The sequence below is a fragment of the Miniopterus schreibersii genome, assembly GCF_964146895.1.
Source record: "Miniopterus schreibersii genome assembly, chromosome: 7".
NCBI lineage: Eukaryota > Metazoa > Chordata > Mammalia > Chiroptera > Miniopteridae > Miniopterus > Miniopterus schreibersii.
Genome location: NC_138108.1, coordinates 36,619,556 through 36,643,344, shown reverse-complemented (window position 1 = coordinate 36,643,344; position 23,789 = coordinate 36,619,556). Strand labels below are relative to the sequence as shown.

The 23,789-nt window shown below is 40.6% G+C and overlaps 1 protein-coding gene across 2 annotated transcripts in view; it reads right to left on the bottom strand.

Moving 5' to 3' along the window:
• The window catches only part of ZNF385B (zinc finger protein 385B), a 306,355-nt gene that overhangs the window by 276,499 nt on the left and 6,067 nt on the right, over positions 1-23,789 (bottom strand). The window contains exon 2 of one of the 2 annotated variants that reach the window (XM_081142157.1): positions 8,853-8,998. In XM_081142157.1, coding sequence (XP_080998283.1) covers positions 8,853-8,889 — 37 coding nt within the window. In that variant the 5' untranslated portion in view covers positions 8,890-8,998. The remainder of the gene's footprint in view (positions 1-8,852; positions 8,999-23,789) is intronic. The other variant, XM_081142156.1, reaches the window with a different exon arrangement.

The following is a 23,789-nucleotide window of genomic DNA, read 5'->3' as shown; positions in this document are numbered from 1 at the left end:
CTCGAACAATAACTACACAAAACATTTCACTGAGTGACTAGGTCTTCATTAAGAAATACGACCAGCTCTAAATCATGCACACCATTCCACATCTTTCCAACTTATTCTAAAACATAATAAAAAAACGAAATGTCAAAATGTTTCCCTGATAAACAATTCCATGTTCTTGATAATATTTCTCCACATAGCTGAAGAGAGTTTGTTCGCTGGAAAAGCATTAAATACTCTCCCAGGTCTTCAGTGATTAAAGTATCCTCTTATAAATGTCCAGGAATACAGTCGTGCATCGCTTAACGATGGGGATAACGCTCTGAGAAATGTGTTCTTAGGTGGTTCTGTCCTTGTGGGAACATCGCAGAGTGACTCAGGTGGAATTTACCACTACACACCTAGGCCACAGGGAACAGCCTATTGCTCACAGGCTGCGAACCTGCACGGGATGTTACTCTACTGAATACTGTAGGCAACTGTAAAACAATGGGAAGTATTTGTGCTTTCATGACTTAGACATCTGCTCAAATGCTGTCTCCAACAGTAAAAAAGAGAGGTCGGTTTTGCTGTAACAAGTAATAAGTACACGGGCCAAGGGTCCAAGGCCTGGGCCGGGAGTCAGGAGACCGGTGATGCTGCTCAAGCTCTGCCAGCTCTGTGACCAGCACTTGTGTCTCTTGGGATCTCAATTTAAAAAGACTGATAGAGAAAATATCTGAGTACCTTCTAGTTCTCAGATTTGTACATTTGGCACCTTGGAGATGATAAATTCTGTGGCAGAGGAAAATAACTCAGTCAAAAGGCATTAAGAAATTACGATAGGGTGTGGCGTTTCAGCTTAGGCAAGGCTGCCTTGGTGTAACATCCAGCTGCGGGCTGAGGTTCTGAGGCAGAGCCTCTTCCCATAGGCAAGTCTCTGAGTTGCTTAAGAGTCTGATTAATTAGTACTGGGAAAATGAGTCCCAGTTGGTATCTCAGTGATTCTGAATAATCAAGGCCCTATGCAAAATTGAAGAATAAAAAAAAATCTGGCCCAGTGCTGTGTTTACAAAGGAATCTCCCTCCTCCGACCAAGGCCCACCTCCGCTGCCTACTCCCTTGCTTCCCCACTGCACTGGGCACACATCCCAGGATGTTCCTTGAGGTTCCCTATGTGCTACAAAATATTCACCTCTCTAAAAAGTGCAGTCTCACTGCAGCTCCTCAAGGACTTAGAAGGAAAGCAAGCAGACTGAAATGAATCACAATACAGTATAAATGGCTGAAAGGAGCTTAACCCTTCCAGGGCCAGAATTTGCATTTTTAAAATGTAATATACATAGACTTTTCAAAAGTGGAATTTGGATTAGTAAGAGGAAGTTTTGTGGGCTTTTAAATTTTTTCATTAGTTTTCAGGAAAGGAAAGAACACGATTCTAGGACTGCCTGCCGTTATTACTCATCGCACCTTAGCCTACCAAGTCAGAAAAACAAAACCAGACACTAAACAGCCCACCACCCCCTTTCTGAAACATCCCTAATCCAAATCCAAACCGGCCTGCAAAATGGCAGGGTATGCATGCTCTTTAGGTGGACAATTTAAATTATCAGCTTAATTTGTTAAGTATACAGTTTATAATAAACATCTCATCCCACACTAATAGTCAAAGCACCCAAGAATTAAAGTAAGATCATTCTCTGAGAAAACATTCAAGACATAGCTACAATTCGTTTTTGAACCACAGGAAGAGCAGAAGTGATTTTGCTGACGTTACCTCCAATAAGAAACATTTTATTCATTCGAAATTTCTCTGGTTTGAGTCCAAAACACAATGTTATGTAAAAAGCTTTTCAAAATTATTTTAAGGCTTCTCAAAGGCTGCACAACCCATTATTCACATTTCTCTACATATACAACCCTGGGCACATTGAAATTTAGATACATACACTTTTTCAAACAATCTGATATTTTGTGCAATTTTATTTAGACAAATTTGAGTATCTGACTACACTTTTTAGTTTTCAGTCTTTTGATTCCCCAAATATACCCATATTTTGATTATTTCAAAAGAATACAAAGGAAAATCATATAAATAACATGACATTTTTATTTGAATCTATTTCAGACCTCACAAATAAGCTGTCATCCACAGGAGAAGCACTGCTCTGTAGGAGACACACACCTTCAAAAATAATAAGAACCCAGTGGGAGCACAAATACAGTATCCTGCTAAAATACAGTATATATTCTCAGATATAAAGTTTAGCGATTATCAATTAAGGGGGGAAGTATTAATGCCATTATCAAGACAAGAAGAAATAATGTCCTTTAAAGTTCTACAAATGTATTGAGACCCATTATGCCATTTGCTATTTTGATAAAGCTACTCTGTTTACTAATTGTTAATATGCACACTGCTGTCTTGTAAGAGCTTAGTGTTAAAAATGACTCATGGTATTTTGAACACTTGACTTTTTATCCAGTTTTGACTTTTCAACCATGTTAACGTTTTACATATTAATAAGTTAAATTTAAATAAGAATGGATGGAAGAAACTAAAATGGATTTCAAACAGAAACAAATAAACTAAGTAATATATCAAATAGACAACACAACCATACAGAAGAAAATACAAAAAGAATGCAGGTGGTTTTTTAACATAATATATGATTTTACATCCTCAGTGAAATATATTCTAAGGACAGAAAAAAATGCAGAGATGTTGAGCTTAATGTGTTTGTTGTTGGCACTGGTGTAACAATTCTAAAATTTGGGAAAGAAATTACTGCGGCCACAAATGAGTAAATATTAATGTACTGATGTTGTTGGTACCCAGGGTTTTTCTTTGTGGGAGAAGGGAAATACACATACAGACCAGGGAGGGAGAAAAAGAATCAGAGGTTTCATTAAGAACCTGTGTATGTGGGTGTGTGTATTTATTTATTAGCTCTGTCCACTGAATGGTTCTAGAAGTAATGATACCCCCACCTGAAAGCAACGATACTCTGTTAGCAATAAACATCTAGTTCCAAGATGCTGGTTGCTCAATAACATCCCCACTAAAAGAAACCAGGACATTTTGGAGAATCATTGATGTCTAGTCTGGAGAAGGTAAAGTACAAAGTAAGCCTGAAGCCTCTTTCTGTGGTAACAAAAAAAACAAAAAAAGTATTCATAAACTGATTGAAAATGTCTGAGCTCTTCCTAGTTAAATTTGGGACAATTATAGTATCAAAATGTATAATGAGAGGAATACATTATAACATAGCAAATTTTTAACAAATCCTTGAGTTCATACTGATTTTTTAAAAATAACGAGGGGGAAGAGAAATTTTCTTTACTAAAGTAAGTGAACTAATGAGCACTGACAAAACAAGAGAAATAGAAAGTCATTGTTTTCACATCCACCAGAGCAATAACTGACTCTGGAAAGATGCATCTGTGGATGCTAATATCATTAGGGGAAAGGCTGCTAAGAAACAAGATATTCACAGAATCTCAAAGTATCTCTCCACAGATTATTTATTGATTGCAAAGGAAAAAAATACCTTTATAATGGGGAAATCTGGCAGATACACCTTTGCCAGTGATCAAGTTTAATATCATCAACATTAGGATGAACTACCATCGTGAGCCATCTGATATTATGCACTATGAAGGACACAACGTCACCTATGGAGCCTTCTTGCCAAATATATTTAACCTAAATCTAATCATGAGGAAACATCAGACAAATCCAGACCCTCAACTGTGCAGAACAATTGGCTTGTACTCCTTAGAAATGTCAATATCATGAAGGCTAGGGGGCTGTTCTGAATTAGAGGAGACGAAAGAAATATGACCATCAAAAAGTCAGCTATAAAGGATGAGATTGGGACAATTTTAGAAATTTCAATATAGGCTGTATGGTAGATATAAGTATTATATTGGTAAATTTCCTGGACATGTGAAATGTCATGATGTCTACAACCAATTTTGAAATGCTTTAGCAAAACAGAACAAAACCAAGTATGTATATAGAGAGAAAAGAGATAAAGCAAAGTGACAAATTATTACCAATTGGTGACTCTACATGAGGGGTTTCACAACTTTTCTGTGTATCTGACTTTTCTTAAAATAAAATTTAAAAAATGCTAGGGGAGGTTGGGAACCCTGAGGTAACAGGACACTTTTATATGTGTTTTGGCTCCATACTCTTCTTGTGGGGCCTGGACCTACTGGGGTACATGTAAACCGAACAGGTGCACCACAGCGCCTCTGGGTGCTGGTGGACGTGCAGGCCGGGGAAGCTCCAGCAAAGGTCTTCAGAATGTGGCACCTGACGGAGCACTGTCCCTTCCTTACTGTGGCCTTCAAGGCCCTACACTCTCTGCCCCTCAATCTCAGTTCCTGCCTCTCCTTTCCTGTTTCTATTTCTCCTGCCCATCAAGGTCCTTCCTCCTTGGACTTTGTGTTCTCTGTGCCCTTTGCTGGGGAAGCTCAGCCTTCATTCATATCTTGTGGGTCTTGGCCAAGGGGTCCCCTCTCGCGGGGGTGTCCTTCCCTGACACCAGCTCTAGAGCAGCCCCCCATTCCCTGCATGCTCTCTCAGAGCACCCTGCTTAAGGCTATTCTTCATACACTCACCCCATGGCACAAGTCAGAATTGATCACACTTATGCATTTATTTATTGGTGTTTTATCTGTCCTCCCAGGAGGGGGCCTTGTCTCTCCTGGCCACTGCTGTAACCCGGTGACTCGATCAATACCTAATGTGCTCCACAAACACTTATGAACTTAATGGACCGATGGTGCTAAACCACTGCAAAACCCTGCAGATTAAATGCTGTATTGCTTCGCCCACAATATTTGTATTTAGAGCAAGAAAATAAAAATGCAAAATCAGAGAATTTCAGCCCATAGTCTTTTGTATTTCTTTTATAAAAGGCTGTCTCAAGATACCTGAATCAATTCCCTTGTGTTTCCTAATGAAACAGAAGCATATTTGCAAACAATCACAAGTCATAGAAACTGGACCTTCCTGTCCTTGCAACAGGGGATGCAACTGCTGCTTTGTTTGCCCCTAGAGCTCCAGTCATCAGCCAGTGGAGAGCATTAAACAATCAGAGATGGAAACTCATTCTGCCCTTCCACTTCATTAAATCATATATCATTTTTACATGTGAGCCACCAGGCTATAAATCACGTAAGACAGAATGAGAGCTAATTAAAGGGTCAGCTGAGCATATAATTTTGAATTCCTAGGCACCCAAAAACTGAGATTGACAATAACTGTGATAAAATCCAGAATCATTTGCTAACTAATAAAGCAAGGACTCTCAAGCTGCCAGCTTACTAAGCCATGTTTTCATACATAAAAGAATGTACATTGAATATAATTCTTATGTGGTAATAAAATTTTAGTCATTTATCCCAGAGTGCTTCATTAAAATACACTTAGATTTTATTTTATTTTATATTTGGTAAGGATTACAAGGTCAAACAAATACCAGTGAATTGTGTTCTCATTTCAGATTGAAGCTCACTCCCGAGGTAAGAAATATTATTGTTGTTAATGGTATTTATATAGCATCTTTCTTTCAAAGTACATTCAGGGAAAACAGGTTAGTAGAAAGAAATTCCACTTGTCAGGAGGGAAAACGAGAATGGAGTTAGACCAAGACGGCCAAGGTCACTAAACAAGTCAGGAACTGTTCTGAGAGCAGAGCCTGGAGAGACGGCTGACTCACCGTGGTTTTCCTTCTTCCAAATACACTGCTTCATTTAGAAGATATTTTGAGGGTATTCAAGTTTACGTATTTTATATTTGCATTCCTGGCAACAAGGAGCTTTCACATTAGAAAAAACCCAACTATCTTACTTAGAGTATAATAAATATCAAAACTATTTATTTTCCTTCCTTTACAGATCTTTATAGTTATAAATGAAAGCTTGAGATCTAACACAATGAGATCTAGCACAGTGAGATATAAACACTAGATCATAGTTTTTAAAAGAAGAAAGATACTGTCTATCATTACTATAATTTAATAACTTTAAAAATAAGGTGCATTTTCAGAGCTCTTGCTTCATGATCAGAATTTTACCAACTTTAATACTACTTCAGAATCACAGCTAAAAGAAACTAAAATTTCAAATGTTAAATATCCTCACAGTGTATTTATTAATTCTTTAAAATATAAATCTCCAGTATTTCCTGTTCAACTCCCAGGGTAGAAAAGAAGGTTTCTCTCTGTGGATACAGAGATGAACAAGGTGAGAATTAATGAGTTACACAGATCAAGTTTCCAAAGCCGCGCCTGTTTTTAAAGCCTCTTTCCAAGTAACCATGACAAGTACAGGAGGTGCAAAAAAACCAAGCTTGCGCACCACATAGAGCATTCGAGAGATTTCTTGGATCTTTCCTAATTTGATGTCATAGCAAGAACCACTGATTGCAACAACACTGGCACTTCAGCATGTATGAAACAAGAAAACCACACAGGAAATCCTGGTTGTACAACAGACTTGTCTTTTTATCCCTCACACCAAAATCTTCATGACGTGGAGCGCCTCACTTCTGTTCACATGGAAAGTGTGGTTAAGATTGTTTGGGATACTTCATCCCAATATCACTGCTATAATACATAGGGTTCCAGCCCCTTTGCAACTCCAAAGAAAATGCTTACTGTGTTGCTATTTCCAAAAGAAGATTCTCCAGGAAAAGTAAAGCACAGGCTTCTATGGGACGTAAAGCTATATATAGGTAGATATATAGCTAAATCTACAAGCAAAAAATAACAAAGGAGAACACTGGAAGCTGCACAATATCTCTAGTCTGCCCTATTTGAGCACTGTTCACTCTACCTTAAATGAGAATCAGTAAATTTAATTTTTTTTCATGGCCAGAGTCACAGAAAATGAAATTAATTTATATATAACTACCTTTAAAATACATTTTTTCCACTCAAAAAGAGTATGAACCAATAATAAACAGACTGAGAGCTAAATGTCAGTTATTATTATAAACAAAAAAAATGGCATGTTGCTGTTCCTTGCAAAAGTCAACAAAGTCCTCTCAGCTTCAGTGCTATATGTCTGTCTTAATTCAAAGAACACAGGTCCTATAAGCCACCTGGAGGGAAAAAAAATATCTAGATTTGTCATTCCCACTTGGATGCTTTCTGGAGAATTCTCCCCCTGAAGAAGATTCGAGCTCGCATCTAGAAGACAACTGCTGAGCTGTAGTCAGCTAATGGCCTCTTCCTTATACGTTAAAATTCTTTGGGGACTTGTTAAAGAACAGCTGCAAACACTCAAGTCGCTGAGCCACCCCATAATTCCTGGGTCTGGAGCTTCCATTAACCTCCCAACACACCTAACCACCTGGACCTTGCCAGAGAGAACTGTGCGCGGATGAGGTCTTTCCTACCACCCAAACCAACTCACAGCTCTCATCCATTAATTTTCATCATTGGCCAATGAAATGGAAAATTTTCCAACCGATAGATCACAAAAGAAAATGGCCTTTCTTGACCAAGTGAACAAGTATTATCCTTACGCTCAACTACTCTTAAATATAATATTCAAAAATATAATATTCAATTTTATTGTACCATTTGAAATGATATAAGGTAAAATTTTTTAAAAAGGACATTTTGTGACATGTCTCTGTGTAGTTCAATTCTTCATCAGGTAAAACTTTACCATTCACAGATGTTCAGAAACCAAAGTGTTTCAGATGGCCGACTGTGTCAATTTGGGTCCCAATGGGAAAGAAATGCAACATTCGAACTGGGACAATTTGAAGAGGGTTTATTTTAAGGAGCTATTTATAAGCAAACAGTCAGGGTAGAGAGTTGCCACAAGGATACACAGGAACCAGGGGCTGGCGCCGAGGTGGCATTGCCACCAGCAGAGAAGCGGGCAGGTACTGAGCAGGAGTTGCTCATTTCCAAGCTAAATGCAGATTCGGGAAGGTTTTGACAAGGGCCCTGAGCACTATGCAGAGGAGTCTGGGTTGTCCATGTGCAAAACTGAATCACAGAAGTTCTCCGACCAGAGCAATGCTGTGATTACATCTCTGTTCAGAAACATTCCTACGGTGGCACTGTGGCGCTGAAATTAAAAGCGGGAAGGAATGAAATCTAGGAGACCATTTAGAAAGCCATTACAACAATCCAGGAGAGGGAGAAATTCAGTGTTGTCATCCTGTGGTTTATACTTTTAAAAATCCCTGGTGCCTAATATTTTGTGATATATAACGACAAACACAAAATGTGTCCCTTCAATTTTGAAGTTTCTGTGTTCTCTCGCTGACTTCTCTTGCTTCCTTACCTCCCGGGACCAATCATTCAAGTCCTAGGGAGTCTAAACTTCTAACTTTCCTCTTATTTCTGCCAGTGCTTTGATAAAGGCCACATTTATCACACAGACCAGCATTTCTCAAATTATGTGCAAACTGTTCTTGGGGATTCCATAAAAAATACAAGGTTTCTGGTCAAATACTTAGGGGAAGATCTGGGATAAACAAATTTGAATAGCTTGCTTCTATGGCTTATGAATTCCTAGAGAGGGGTTCCTCCTTTCATAAAAAAATCTGGTGACATCCCCAGGGACAGTGGTGCGACTCAAACTATAGATAGCAAAATGCTGACAGAGACAAACTGAGCTTTTCCCTGCATATCTGTAAAACTTCATTCGGTCGGCTGACTTTTTTGTATCTATTGCCCCAGGAAAGAGATCACATAGCGTAAAGCAAGGAACAGGGTGATCAATTCTTGCAGTTTTGGGCAACAGGCTTTGAAGAATATGAGTGAGAACAAAGCTTCCTACATTCAGACTAGATTAAAAGGACAGAGAGGGAAACAGTCAAAGGGTAAAGTGAGAGAGTTTCAACTTACGTGGGTACCTGAAAAGGGGACCCAGGTCCCAGCCCATTCACCAGCTCTGTGCTGAGCCATGACGGAGGGAAAGGTAACAGAAACTCCAAAAGATTTGGCGGAGCTACGAACCAAGGGAAGCTGTGCCTTCCTGGGAAGATGGAGCCCTGAGGGAAAAAAAAAAAAAAAAAGAAAGACAGTAAATAAAATGGCTAAAATATAATTTCATATCAATATTGGAGTTTTTCAACCTCAGTACTATTGACATTTTGGTCCCAAATAATTCTTTGTTGTAGAGATAGTTCCTGTGCATTGCAGGATGTTTATCAGCATTCCTGGCCTCTATCTACTAGATGACAGTAGGGACAACCCCCAGTTGGGACAACCAAAAATGTTTCTAGACATTGCCAAATGTTCCTAGGGTAAAAATCCCAGTTGAGAACCACTGGTCTAGGTAGACAGAGTCCTGGAAAATCTCAGTGTTTCTTTCAGGTGTAGTACAGGTTCTGAGTATCTAAATGAATCATTCTGGAGGATACAAAGCACCCTGAAATGTCCTAGAACCATATGGGATAAAGAAAAATAAATGCAATGGCAATGGATGCCAAAGAGGACTGATCATTCCCAAGGACAAAATGGTACACTCCCCTGGATCCCTCCACATTGTAACTGTGCTGGTTAAGAACAGAGATACTGGAGCATACTAGGAGGCAGGCTATCTAAGTTCAAATCGTAGCTCTAATCATTAAGAGCTCTTTGACTTTGGCAAGTCACTCAACTTTCTGGGACTCGGTTTCCTCACGTGCAAGGTAAAGATAATAATAGAATATACCACCTAGGGTTACTATAGTAATTAAATGTGTAAAAACTTGTAAACTTCCAGCTCTTTACAACAAAATTTTGAATAAGTGGTGGCTCTTACTATGTATGTAATTAAATCCAAGTCAGAGGAGAGTGTGACCCTGAATTATAATGAAATTTCTACCATCAAATCAAATGAGGCTCACAGTGAAAACTGAAATTCACAGTCGGTCTCCCTGCATCCAGTCTAACATTCTTTGTTTCCACCCCTCAAAGCATCTTCATGCCACCATTGTGGCCATCCTTTTAAACCTCCAATCTAATTAGACAGTGGTTTCCCCATTATCGACATCATGGTCACACAGAGATGCTTCAAGAGTTCAAGGCCGTGTGGGGGACGGTACGGCATGAGGCTCCACTGGGTTTCTGTGTCAGATTTTATATAGAAATTATATGTGCTCTTAAATGTGGTTGAAAATCATCGGCCTACTAGATGGAGATTCCACCAGATGGCAGTCAAGGCCACCCATGAACAGCCCTTCCCCCTCCCTCCAGCTGCTCTCATCAACACAACCCCAGGATCCAGATGAAGAAAGTCACTGGTACACAGCACACGTGGCATTAACTTCATAGTTTTGCATATGCTATTTCATTTCCTTGGAATACCTTTATCCTACAGAGAGGAAGTCATTGATGGGATCTTTTACTGGGGAACATGCTCAGATTTGCATTTTTGAAAGAAATGCATGGACTGAAGACCTTTTGAGACTTTGGTGCTGGGGTGGGGGGGACTGCTTCATGTGCTGTAGGACCCTTAACCACGGCTGGGGGTTCCTGTGTAAAATACGCAACTTCCTTAGATGATCACATTCCCCTGTAAAGTCCTGCCATAGGGGGGCGCTTCAAAGAAGCAGACCATTGGATGGACTAATCTTAGGGTATCAACCTCTTTTTCTGTTCTTTCATATTTCCCTGCTTACCCTTCGCATAGGTCTGTCCCTGCTGCTCTTCCCTCCCAGGATACAGCCCCTTCAAGGGGCCTCCAGAACACCAAAGCCAACCTCATTTCTAGAGATATAGGCAACTTCTGCTTTCATCTCTGCAATGCAACTCTCCCCCGAGGCACCAGGAGCACAGGCCTGGCAGCCTGATAGAAAGGGGAAGGAAGTGCATGCACATCTGGAGTAACACACAACTGTATCCCAGTGAATCAGGATTCCACCTGCATGTGTATCTCACCGAATCACAACCTCTTTCTTTATACTTTTCTAAAATAAGTTTACACGACTTTTGTGTCAGAAAAATATACTATTAAAAAAAAAGCCTGATTGATACACACACCTATGTCGCAGCACCATCGCGCAAGTTAAACTATAATACAGGCATATGACAGAGAACAGCGCCTGGTAGCTGCCTTCTCCCTCTTGCAAACCTTCAACCTGTTCATTTGGTGATGAAGGGTACTGCTGTTTCCTCAGGACGGTCCCCATTCATTGCCTTCATTCGTGCAGTTCAATGCCACAACCCATCAGATCACCTTCTCCTCTGTCCCATTTGGCAGCCAGTCTCAGGACTGCTGCTGGTTTTCCATCTGTCAAACCCAATCTATCTTCAGCACAGAGGCAGGGCCTGGAGAGTACACTGAGCAAAGACAACGAAGGCACACTGGTTTCACCCTGGATTTGATTGACTTTGAAAGGAGAAAGAGTACTAATAACGTGGAAAATTCCCTAGCAGGGACATGCTTCTTGGCTTTGCAAGAGTTTGGCTAGAAGTGGGCTTCCAGCCTAGGAGATAATAGCCCCATACTCTCAACAGCTTTTGCAGTCTGCCCAGCTACAAGGATTCCTCTTAACCCCAGCAAGAGGGGAGTGAGGTAGCAGTCATTTTGAACAATTCCGTATAGCGTGCCCTTACTCCTTGTGATGGCAGATTGGTCCAGAGAAGATACCTAATCCAAGCTAGCCAATTAGATGGAAGGGAATATTCCTGCATAATCTCCTTGAAAATGGAAACCAATTGAAATTGCCTCTCCCATTTCCTAATGTGTAACCTAGGGTAAGGCCCTTAACCTCGCTTGGCCTATTTCTTCATCTGTAGAAAGAATGGTTGAACTAGGGATGTTGCAATTTCCTTTCTGCTCTTGCGTTGTGGTTTTCATGATGAAGGTGGGTTCTAGAGTCAGTAAGGCCTGGGTTCAAGATCATGTTCTGTCCGTCACTAGACTTAAAAAAGTTCCTAAAAAAGTTCCTCAACTTCTTAAGTATCAATTTCATCATCTGTAAAATGAGGATGATAATAGTGCCTACCTTGTTATTAAATGATGTAATACATGTTCAGTGTTTAAAACACAACCACACAGTAAAGCCGCCTATGGCCTCTGGTTACTATTGTTATTGCTGTTATTTCTATATGAAACATAATTTAAAATTTTCTTGAAAGAAAAATGAAGGAAGGAAACCAATGTGAAAATGTCATAATTATTCAGTCAAATGAATTTTTGAGTAAGATCAAGCTGTCTGGCTCAACATTAGTGCAAAGAGGTGGGGAGAGGAAGAACAAAGAATCAATATGCCTCTCCAGCCATGTAAAAATGTTCAGGATGTTTAATTAGGACCCAAGGAAAAAATGTGACACTATTTGTCTTAAGCTCTATCACTCTCAGAACTTAAATAAAAATTTAAACTACTCAACTTGAAGAACCATGTTGTAGACTTATTTTTTCCATTGTCTTTCTTTGTAACCTTGTCTTGGTGACATGTACAATATCCATAGAGCTGGAATATTCCTTCTTTCTAATGTCAAAAGCATAATGCTCACTACCGTAATACCATACAAGAATGATTACCTCAGATTCAATTGATTTTCTCCCTCTAGAAATTATCCTAACACCCCTAAAGGTGGTAATGTTTTAGAACTCTCCAAGGGATATACTAGGATGTCTATTAGAAAATATTTTTCTCTATATAGATGGTACACTCTGGCAGCAACTTATTGACCCAGATTTACTTATATATGCAGCCTTATCCCAGTTCAGTTCTTTGGTGAGTCACATGATCTGACAGGGTACAATGCAATGAACTGAAAAAGGGTAAGAGAATATAAGACAAGTGAGAAAAAATAATACTGAAAGAACCAGTGCTGCATAATGTGGCATAATACAATGCCAGCCTTGAGAGACTGGAAATCGCAGCAGTCGGTGGGTTGCCAATAGTGAGGATGTCAACCCCGGGTACTTCAGCCAGAACAAAAATGTCATCTCACCTGTAAAACTGAGAGCAAGTGTCACCAAAATCAACAGGGACAGGAATGAAAGATAAGGTCATCATGCAAAGGGCATGTCGTTATCTGCCTCTCATATGAAAAACTATGGATCACATGCATCACATTTTCACATGATATTTGTAAAGATTCGCAGCTCTTGCTCCATTTTCTGAGCTCGTATGTGCAAAGCAACATGTGCACAAATGACCCTTTCAGATGGTCACACCAGGAAACTGGCAAGAGTTTCCCTATTTGGGGGATCGCAGGGACCTCCGGAGGAATGTAAGAACAAAATCATCCATTATCTCATATTTACAGCTTGATATCAGATGCCCTAGAATTCAAAGTATGTTTAGGTGGTCCTGAATATCTTTGAACAAAAAGAATCACTGTCATCTGTCCCATTCAGTTATCTTGGCACTATCAAGAGTTGTCATGTTGTGTGGCTGGCAGGACTTTTTCAAAGCCAATTGGTTCTTTTGCAAGATGATGAATGAAAAAGGGAACATTTCACATATTCTCCTCCCAGGCAATATTCTCCCCACTGACATACTTGCATATAGTAGTGACTGAATACACACTTTTAGTAGACTATACAAAGTCACCTTCTTGGAGAAGTTAATAACTATCAAAACAGTAATTAAAGCATGTTTATATCCCAAATTTGGTATTATTCAGGTACTTTTATGTTTACATTTTAAAGCCATACTCTTTTAAAACATCTAGAATGGCTATTTTCAGAATTTGGAACTGAATATAGGGGGCCCAACAGCCTTAGCATCCAGAAGTTATTTCAGAAACAGAGGCACAAGATTTAATTTAAATCATCCTAGTCATTTAGATGTCTAATCTGATATGTTGCCCACTTGTCCTGTTATATTTACATATTTTCAAGTGGGACTTGGCGACATAAGGTGGTGATATTAGAAGGCTCTTTACCCAGAAACAAACTTAAAAAGCCTTTAACTGAACAAGCATTCCTTATCCTGCTTATCTATTTGTGTGGCTCTAAGGACCCCCTCAAAATGCTGGGGGTGGGGGTGGAGGGATAATGCTTTCTGTTTTATTTTACCTATAAAATACAGGAAGCTGTCCTGAGGCACTTCAGGCATGTTTTTCCTTTACAGAGCGGCCTCTCAGTGAACCCAAAGGGTCTGACCATGTGTCAAAAGCTCAGAGTGAGAGGAACTTTTAGTGGAGGAAGATGGCTCCATTCCATTACTGTCCTCAGACTTTAATGTGCAAATGAAACACCTCGAGGTTTAACATGGAGATTCAGGTTCAGCAGGTCTGAGGTGAGGCCTGAGATTCTGCATTCCTAACAAGCATCCAAGTGCTGCTGCTGGTCCACGCACCAACCTTGAGCGGCTGGGAGCCCCCCTCCTCGGCAAGACCCCAGTCCTGCTCTGCCACTACTGAGCTATGCCACTCTGGGCCCATTAGGTAACCTCAGTGCTTTAGCTCCCTCCTCTGTAAAGCGAGGGAAGGAATGGAGGTTCTTAACAAATTCAGGGAGTTGAAAATGATGTGAATGAATAAATTCAGATGAAAGCAGTTGAAAAAAAAAAAAGTTCAAGGAGCTACTCAGTTAAGAGTATTTAAAATCCCTGAAGGACATAAAGATAACTCTTCCCCTGAAACCAGCAAACGGGATGCGTTGCTTCTGCTGCCAGTTTTGTGTCGCACTGAGCATATTGTTTTTACATTCCCTATCAGACTGCTGCTCTGGGAGCCTGCCCTCCGGCCAGGCTGCAGCTCACCACCTGGCCTTCTACACAACATGATTCCTGAGTAGCCCCGGTCTCCACTCTGCAGCGTAGCACAATCCTCTTGATAACTTTTCTTCCAAAGTCCCAGATTCCATTAACATAATCTCAAGATAATAGTTATTGAATTATTTGCAGGAAGGATGAGAGGACAATTTTCCATACCAGTTATAATACATAATTTATAGAATTTTCTCTCTTAAAATTCACCTACTGATACCTGCTTGTTTTACACATGATGGTGAGAGCCAATAAAAAGAAATTCCTTCCCCAATGTCACAAAAATAATTAAGGTTGGAGACAGGAATGGAAACAACGTATTTAACTTCCAGTTCAGTACCACTGACTCTACTGTACCTTGGAGGAAATTTTCCTAAACTCTTCTGGAAAGTCACCTGAAGCTACTGTTGGTTTTGTGGCAGAAGATGATGGTGGTGCCACTGGACAAAAGCAATGTTGAAGCAAAGGAAAGTAAGAGAGACTGGAATACAGAACATCGTGGCTTCAGTAGCAAGTCATGCCTCCTCTGAACCCTCAGACGAGACTCGGGAAAGAATAACTGAAATACTGGATCACAAAGGATTTCCCGAGATGCTGCTGTTTTAATCCATTTTAAACAGAATATATCTTTTCAAGTATACTACAACAAATAAGCCACCTATGACTAGAGTAACTGCTTGCCATATGATTAGGAACAGCTTGGATGCAGGGACCTTGATGGCACCTGGCTCTAGAAAGAAGCCTGGAAGCAGGAGAGGGTGCCAGAAAGCAAGATCTGGACCAAGGGGGAGGTGCTGCACATGAAACGAGCCAGCCAGGATGCAGGTTGATTAGCTGTAAAAAGGTGGTCATGGGTACCAAGAAAAGAATGAATTATGGAGTTGTGTGGAGAGAAATGGGCTCAGGGCAGATTTATTATGCTCCATTTCCACTCTGCTAGCAAGCTGCACAGTCTCAGAGGTACAGATTTAGTCAGGATTGAAATTTCACATCCAGGGACTCTATCTCAAATAATCTAATTTGGTGAGATGAGAAAATCGTATCTCATAAAACTATCATCCCCTTTTGAAAGCCCATATCAAAGTTCACAGGCTGTTGAGGTATCTAGCCATAGTAAAAGCTTCTATCATAGGCCATATGGAGACAACGGACTTAAAGATAAAATTATTTTCATAAGAAATGCTACTACTTGGTATGTGCAGTTTGTTCTTTACAACTTCAAGTTCATAAATTTTTATAAGGTGTTTGTTTATTGTCAGGCTCAGGAGCTGCTGTGTCACCGTTGCTCAGTCACAGCTTTTCCAAACAAAGGAATCTTGACCTGGGTGTGATCCAATTTATGGTGACCCCACACCCACTTCTAGTGTCTCCTCCGTAACATTCGCATCTTCTATGCAAATGTTAAAATAAATATATTCCCAATCCCTTTGAAATGGGTTGTCCTTTTGGCCATTGCACATGCAGGAGCAGAAAGCCTCAGTGGGAAGGGACCTTGACTATCCTCTAAGTCTAGATGGAGGAGAAATGATGCTTAGGAGCACAATAAAACCATGCCAAGGCTACTTCCTCAGGACTTGTGTGGGGTGTCTTTCAGGGGTCAGAGAAAAGAGGAAGAGAGGTGGGGATGGGGGGACTACACTATTTCCAATTAGTGGCAGCTATCATTTTCCAGGTGCTCATTAGGTTTCTGAGTGAGACTAAGTACTTCAGGGATGTTATCTCATTGAGTCCCTGCAACCCTGTGGCATATAGAATATTATGCCATCTTACATGAGAGGAATCGTTAGGTAGACGGATTTATAATCTGCACAGGTCATATTGCAGGACTCGAATGCGTCAGATCGCAAAGAACACAGTTTTATTCCAAAGTCACCTCCCACATTGTTTCCCATTGTCATTCTTGATTCCTGGTTATCTGGAGATAGCTACCTAGAGGAAAAGGACCTCGGGAAACCTTGGAAGGGAAAAGAGATTATGAACTGCACTATTTCAGGCCTGAATGAGCCCCTGAAAACTGTCTCAGCAGAGTACTCAGTATACAGGAAAGAAATGGCAAGGTGGTCACAGGACTAGTTTGAGGTCACAACAGCTAGTTAACAGCAGGAGCAGGATTTCCTCTTCATCCTACCACTAGTGCTGCCAAAGGCAAACATCTAGTTGGGTTCATGAAGGGGGGGTTCTTCTCTACTTTGGGGGGCTTTTTTTCATCTCATTCTCTTCTCTACCTTCCCCTCTCCCCCTGAAATAGAATGGATGGGACAGGTAATTAGAAGGTGATTAGGATTGGAAAGGTAGGACCAGAGGGAAAAACAATATTCTGGTATTGTTTTAGTTCCTTAACTTGAGGATAAAAGTCATCCCAGGTACATTTCTTTTTTGGGGGTGAGGGGGATACAATGGGAAGAATAATAGAATATTCAGTCAATAGACATTAGCTTTTCCTATTTGTCAGACACTCTAAAAGTCATTGACTTGATTAATAAGTCAAGGGGTCTGCTCTTGAAGAGTTTACAGTCTAGTGAGAAATATCAATACAAGCAAAACAAACTGATCATTACAATCTAATACAGAAAACACAATATGAAAAGAAAAGATTATCAAGGAGTTTAGCTCAGATATTGTGGTATGCAGGGCAGCCTGTAGGAAGTCATCAAAGGGGCAGGAAAACAACGGCAGAGTTCTGGCTAAGAGGCAACAAACTGGGCTATGCGCCTTTGGCTGTTAAATGAGATGACATTCTGGTACATAGCAGGTGCTCAGTAAGTGTAAGGTGATTAAGATGGTAGGAAAAATGAAGTAATTGTTCTTTCATTTTTTTAATAAGTCTAGGAATATCAATTAACCTACCCGCTTTCTTATATGTCTCCCTCCCCTGCCTACTGTCACTCCACAAATTATTTTATCAATAATGCCGAGAAGGGAACAGATTGTAGGGATCAGCCAAGTTGAGCTTCTACTCAACACTGGAAATTCTTCTGTCTTGTTTCTGGTGGCTAATCCTCTCATCTGTCGCATACTTCCACTCAGAGCAAGCATGAACTTTCAAGGCCATTTTTGGCCATTATAAAGTTCTCTCTCATATCAAGTTGAAATCTGCCTCCCTACCATCCCACCCACTGAATCTGGTCATGCCTGCTGGAACTTCAGAGAAATGAATCTACTTCTTTGTCCACATACCATCCCTCGATGTCCTTGCAGACAGCTGCCATGTCTGTTCAAAACCATCTTATCTGGCACCAGATGGTGAGACAGAGCCTTGTCCTACTGCTAAAGGTGGTTAAGAAATGGCAGCAGGGGGGTGGGAAACTCACAAAGATTCTGCTTGTGTCTTTCTTCACTCTGGGCCACTTAGAGTGGCATCAACCAGTGCTGGAATCATGCTGCCAGTGAACACTTTCTCATGGTCAGAGTAAGACTTAACAAAAACAGGGATGTGGGCTAGACTGAGAGGACGTTGAAGTGCTACGACCTACCCAACTAAGCACAGCCCCAGAGGCTACTACAAATCTGTCCTGCGCAGGGCCTCTCAAACAAGCACCATTACTAGCTCTATGGAACAGTTCAGATGTTGCCTTTTAAATTTGTTCCTAACGTTACAAAAACTTGCCATGTGACCAGTAACTTTCTTTTGAGAAGATCCATAAGGTCTGACATTGCTATCTCCTATATACAAAACTCCCTCACATTTAATTTGGTTGGTGATATCATTTTTCAGGTAGGTAGATATATATATATTTAATCCTTACCCGAGGATATTTCCATTGATTTTAGAGCATGGGGAAGGGAGAGAGACGGAGTGAGAGAAAGATCGATGTGAGAGAAAAATATTGATCGGTTGCCTCCCTGACCAGGAATCAAACCCGAAACCTAGGTATGTGCCCTGACTGGGAATCGAACGCACAACCTTTTGGTGTAAAAGATGATACCCCAACCCACTGAGCCACACCGGCCAGGCAGGTAGGTATACCTTTTTTCCAGTCACCCACCTACACCAACCCCTGTTCCCTGCAATTACCAGGGAGTCTTCGTTATTGCTGAGAAAAGAGGTTGACATCCAGGAGACATGAGTCAGGCTGAAGGCAGAGTTCTGTCATAACATGACCTTGCCATGAGGAGATGCTAAACTGTCGACTTTCATGCCACCTTACCCTCAATCATGCTCTGAGGTTTTCTTGATAACAAAAGGTTCCTCAACAAAAGAGAACAGCATTGTTGGATTTCAAAATTAACAATGATAGAGTATTCACAATATAATACTTAATCACTATTAATGTCATACTTTTCATTATTTTATAGAGCAACACTGAAACATTCCATAATTTGGGTTTTTAAATGGGTCTATTGAAGTACATACTCCGGAGACTCAGAACTGTTACACGTACACAGTAAACAACTGTTCTTGCTATAATTCTGGATAATTCAGAAACATGATTTCAAGAAAGCCAATATTTCCAAAGATCAGGTTGCCTTTTCCTCATGCCAGCCAAGAGCACATTGTACTGTTAGTTTTCCAGTGCGGTATAAGAGGAAGACAACAGATCTGAGAACTTGTGAAATTCTTGACAAATTTAAACCTTGCTTATGTAAGCTATACACAGGGAGCAAGAACGACTTCAGGGATTTGAAAGGACTCAACGGGGTCTCTCTGCCAGGACAGCAGCAGCTTGAATGGGAGCCATCACATCTGTACACTTGGCACGGCCCTTTGGGTCTCCACTTGGCAGCTGCAGACAAGGGACAACAGGAAGAGACCAGAGAGAAAGGAGTCGGTGTTTCTCTCCGTGAACCACAAGGACAGGAGAAATGGCTGTTCTCAGGATGCAGAGAACGAAGAAGCCTGGAGCCGTGAGAGGGAAGTGGCACTGCTGACACTCAGGAGTCGTGGTGGTCTCCGTACCAGCCACATGGTCACGGCCATCAGCATGGTTACCACAGCCACTGGGGTTGTCGGAAGCTGTGAGTCATGAAGGCAAAGGCAATGCTCCACACAGCAGCAGCTAGAGAGCTTCACTGAGACACAATCACCATCCGGGGAGCCAGGGACAAATTCTGGCTACAAGATCTCGCCTCCCACCACTTCCTTTTAGACTCTGTAGGGTTAGGCCTGGGCCCTGGAAGGGTCACAGAGATATGGAGGGAGGTGGCAGGTGGTCCACATTGCCATGGAGAACCAAGGTAGACTAAGTCTGTGGGTAAAGGCCAGCGGGCAGTCAATGAAAGAACAGTCCGGCTGTCTAGAATTCACACTTGGCAGGCTCCGCATGGGTGACTCTGAGCAGGTAAAGGAAGGGGTGTTCTGTGGTTTTACAACGTGGAAGAACTGAGCCTGGAATCTTTTACTGGTCTTTATGAAGAACCACTGTAATTCTGATGTGCAGAATTACTGCTAGAGAACAAGGACTACTTTCCAAGTGTGGTCTGTGAATCAACTGGGATAATTATAAAATTTTTAAATAACATACTTAGATTACTGGGTCCTACCTTTAACCTGACTCATCAGAAATTTCCAGGGTGAATTCCAGGAATCTGCTGGGGCTTTTTTTTGCAAGCTCTCCCAGGATTCTCTTACAGAATCTAGTAAGTCCAAGCATCACTTACTAGAGACATTTGTAGGACCAGCCTGGTGACTGCAAGCATGAGACACAAGAAGAAGGCCATGCAAAAAAGGAACAAGGCTAAGATTTTACCGCCCACCTTCTGTGTAGGGAAGATTTTATTCCTATGGAAGTAAGGCTGAACCATTAAGGACCATGCATGTAGCAATTAGGTATATATGGACATCCACTCTTTGACAATTCTGCACATAGTTCACAAATTATGTCTTTTTCTTGCTAATTACATTTTTGTCTAAATTCTAACTTACAAAATCCAATTCAAGTATTAAAATAAACGCCCTTAAACCCAGGACGATCCAAGTAACTATTCAATTGCAAGGCAGGTGCCCAAGAGAATGTCCTTGAATGAGTCCACCCTGGTTACACGGTCCATGGTTATATAAGCTGGCTCCTATACCTGGGTCACTCTCTGATATGGGTCACTTTCAAACATTCCAGATTTACACTCGCCTACCATGAAGCATATTCATGCAGAAGCTACCTTTTAAGCTATGTTTAAAGACCACTTGGTCTTTCCAAAAATCCTAGAGCCCAAGCTGTTTATTTTGTTATTCAAAATTTGTCTGTGCTTTACGTGGTTACAAATGTTCAAGAGTCCTTGCAGTGCTTACAATTCCACACCTCTATTCTCCCGTACATTTCAAAGTTCTCCTAAAGTAAATGAGGAAAGGTAGAGGAAAAAAATACATAATTTAAAAATACAAAGTACTTTTCCAACTGGAGTCTCAAAAATGAGAGTTGCAAAAGTCCTCTTGGCAAAGAAATCAGTGTACCTAGGAGGTATTCGATATTAATTATTCAACTACATAATGTCTAATAATGGCTACTTTACGAGTACTGTAGGTACCAGGAACTTGGCTAATTATGTTATATGTATTATCTCATTTTACCTGACAATAATCCCATGAAAAATTCGCTCTTTATCTCTTAGACTTGGGAAGCTAACACACAGAGAGGTTAAGTAACTTGGTCAAAGTCACACAGCAATAAGTGGAAGAAGTAGAATTTGCATCCACAAAGTCTGACTCCAGAGCCTAAATTCAACTGTTAGCCTATACTATTTCCACCTAAATTAGTACTATGCATGCAGTGAATGAGATGTGTTTAATCATCAGCATTTTCAGATATTATTTAAGATTATGCGCAATGACCAATTTATTTTAGTAAAATATTGCATATATATAAAATCAAAGTGCCTATGTTTATTTACAAGTATGTTTATTTGTGTGACAGGATAGTAAGAAGTTAGGAAAATTCCTTGGCGAGTGGAACGGGGAGACTGAGACAGCTAGCTGATTCTAATGGGCCTCATCTAGCACCCCGACTCGCCCGCCTCCTTCTCCCTAGCAGGACCACTCCCTTAAGCATTAAGCCCTCAGGACAATGAAGTTCTGATCAGCATCAAATAATCTTAAGAACAAAACCTCAGGTCTGTTGACCACAGAGACAGAGTTTGGTCAAACTAGAGATAACATCTAGGCCTCAGTTGTGTTTCAGCTCCAGGTCCAGAAAAGCAGCAAAATCAGACAAAGCAACCCCATGGCTGGCATCAGAACCAGCTGCAATGACTAATGACCCCCTACCATAGCGTGAGCCAACCAATCAACAGAGACCCCAGCCCTGAAGAACCAGCATATTAATGGACACACCTCGAAAGCTGATGAATGTTCTATTAAGATCCTCCCCTGAGACCTCCCCTGAAATTCCTGCCTTTAGAAAACAGATAAAAACCCTTAAGACAAAGGACCCAGTACATGCTCTCTCCCTAGAGCATGCCCAGGCCTTCTTTCTTCAGGTGTGTATCTTCGCTTTCTTTCTCCTAAGCTCTAAGTGTCCTACAACACTTACAAACGGGGGAGCATCAGGCAGCAGCAGCTAGTCCTCGGCTAACCCTCGAACCTATCTCCCAGGGTCCTTCTTCTGCCTCTGTAACTTGGTTCCTGGGCCCACACAGCCCAACTGGCTCATTTCTGCCTCTGTGACTTTCTTTCTAAAAGGCTCTCTGAGCAGCCCACTGGAATCTTCTCTTCCAGTATACTTCCTCTTTCACGCTAAATAAACTTCCTCTTGCACTAGAGTTCTTAGCTCTGAATTCTTTCTTTGCCAAACTCAAGAGCCAAGAGCTGACATCACCAGTAACATTTGTACATACGCAATGGCATTTTATGCTTTGTATTCTCATTCTCAGCACTATATTTTTCACAACGTGTAAGGTAATAATACCTCTCCCGAAGTCTGTGAGGAATTTAGGCCCTGGCCAAGTAGCTGATTAGAGCAGCATCCCGATATGCCAAGGTTGTGGGTTCAATCCCTGGTGAGGGCACATACAAGCATCAACCAATGAATGCATAAATAAGTGGAACAACAAATCGATGTTTCTCTCTCTCTCTTTCAACCTTCCTTTCTCTTTAATCAATAAAAAAAGTATCAAATCTGAGGATATCACCCAGTCCACCCAATTTCTATGTGAAGTTTAAATTCTAGTGTTAATACTAGTAGAAGTTTTCTACCCTTACTTGTAATGTTTACTCTTCCTAGGCTCAAATTTAAATATTATAAATTCTCTGAATCTTATTTTTCTAATTTATCAGTACGGATTTTGCACAAAGATCCCTTTTAACCCTAAAGACAATTATTTTCTTTGACTGAATGGTAGTCATTTCCATATCCCTAACTAATATTTCAGACATAACAATCTATTAAGCCTGAGATGAACTGACCAAGAGTCCAGGGCTCTAGACTCTGAAAACCTTACGTAATAGAGCAACAATCAGACTGACCACTCTAACCAATAAACATCAAAAATCACAGCTCTCTGTGGAATTTTACACAATTTTAACATGAGTATATTGAAGCAAAGATTTAAAAGAATTAGCAAATTAACTCTCATAATGGGTCTTTTCTTAGTGTAGCTCAAAAGTTCTTTTTAAAAGTTCATAGCATCTTCTTAATTGTGTTGTTAAAAAGATCACATGTCACAGTATGGAAAACAAATTTTAGTGAAGATTTAATTTAAGAGTAAATAATGTGGAAATGAAACATTTTGTTCCAAGAGAGAAGGATGGGAAGGGTACCCATCTGCAGTCCTTTCACATGTAAAAGAATCAGCATAACAACTACTGACATTCAGGACTACCTACCTAGGCCAGGCCTGCAGGAATTACTAAGCACCCCTTTTATTTATTTTCAGATGCGTACAGAAAAAGAAGGGATGCGGGCCCTCAGTTAATATTGCTTATGTCCATTTATTCAATCTTTGCTTTGCTGATATAACGATATCATAATAGCATAATGGCTATTCCGGAATCTCAGCCAAAAAGAGAAGAAAAAGTTGATTAGTTTTAGCCTGCATAGGACAGGATATCTGTGAGTGTGTGTGTGTCTGTGTGTGTGCTCTTTTCCTAAAAATTCCATTTCCCATTACAAAGTCAGAAATGTAAACATGAAGTATAATTCATATTTATTTCCAAAATAAAATGCTCTCTTAGACCCATGAATTTCAAGCCTATTTG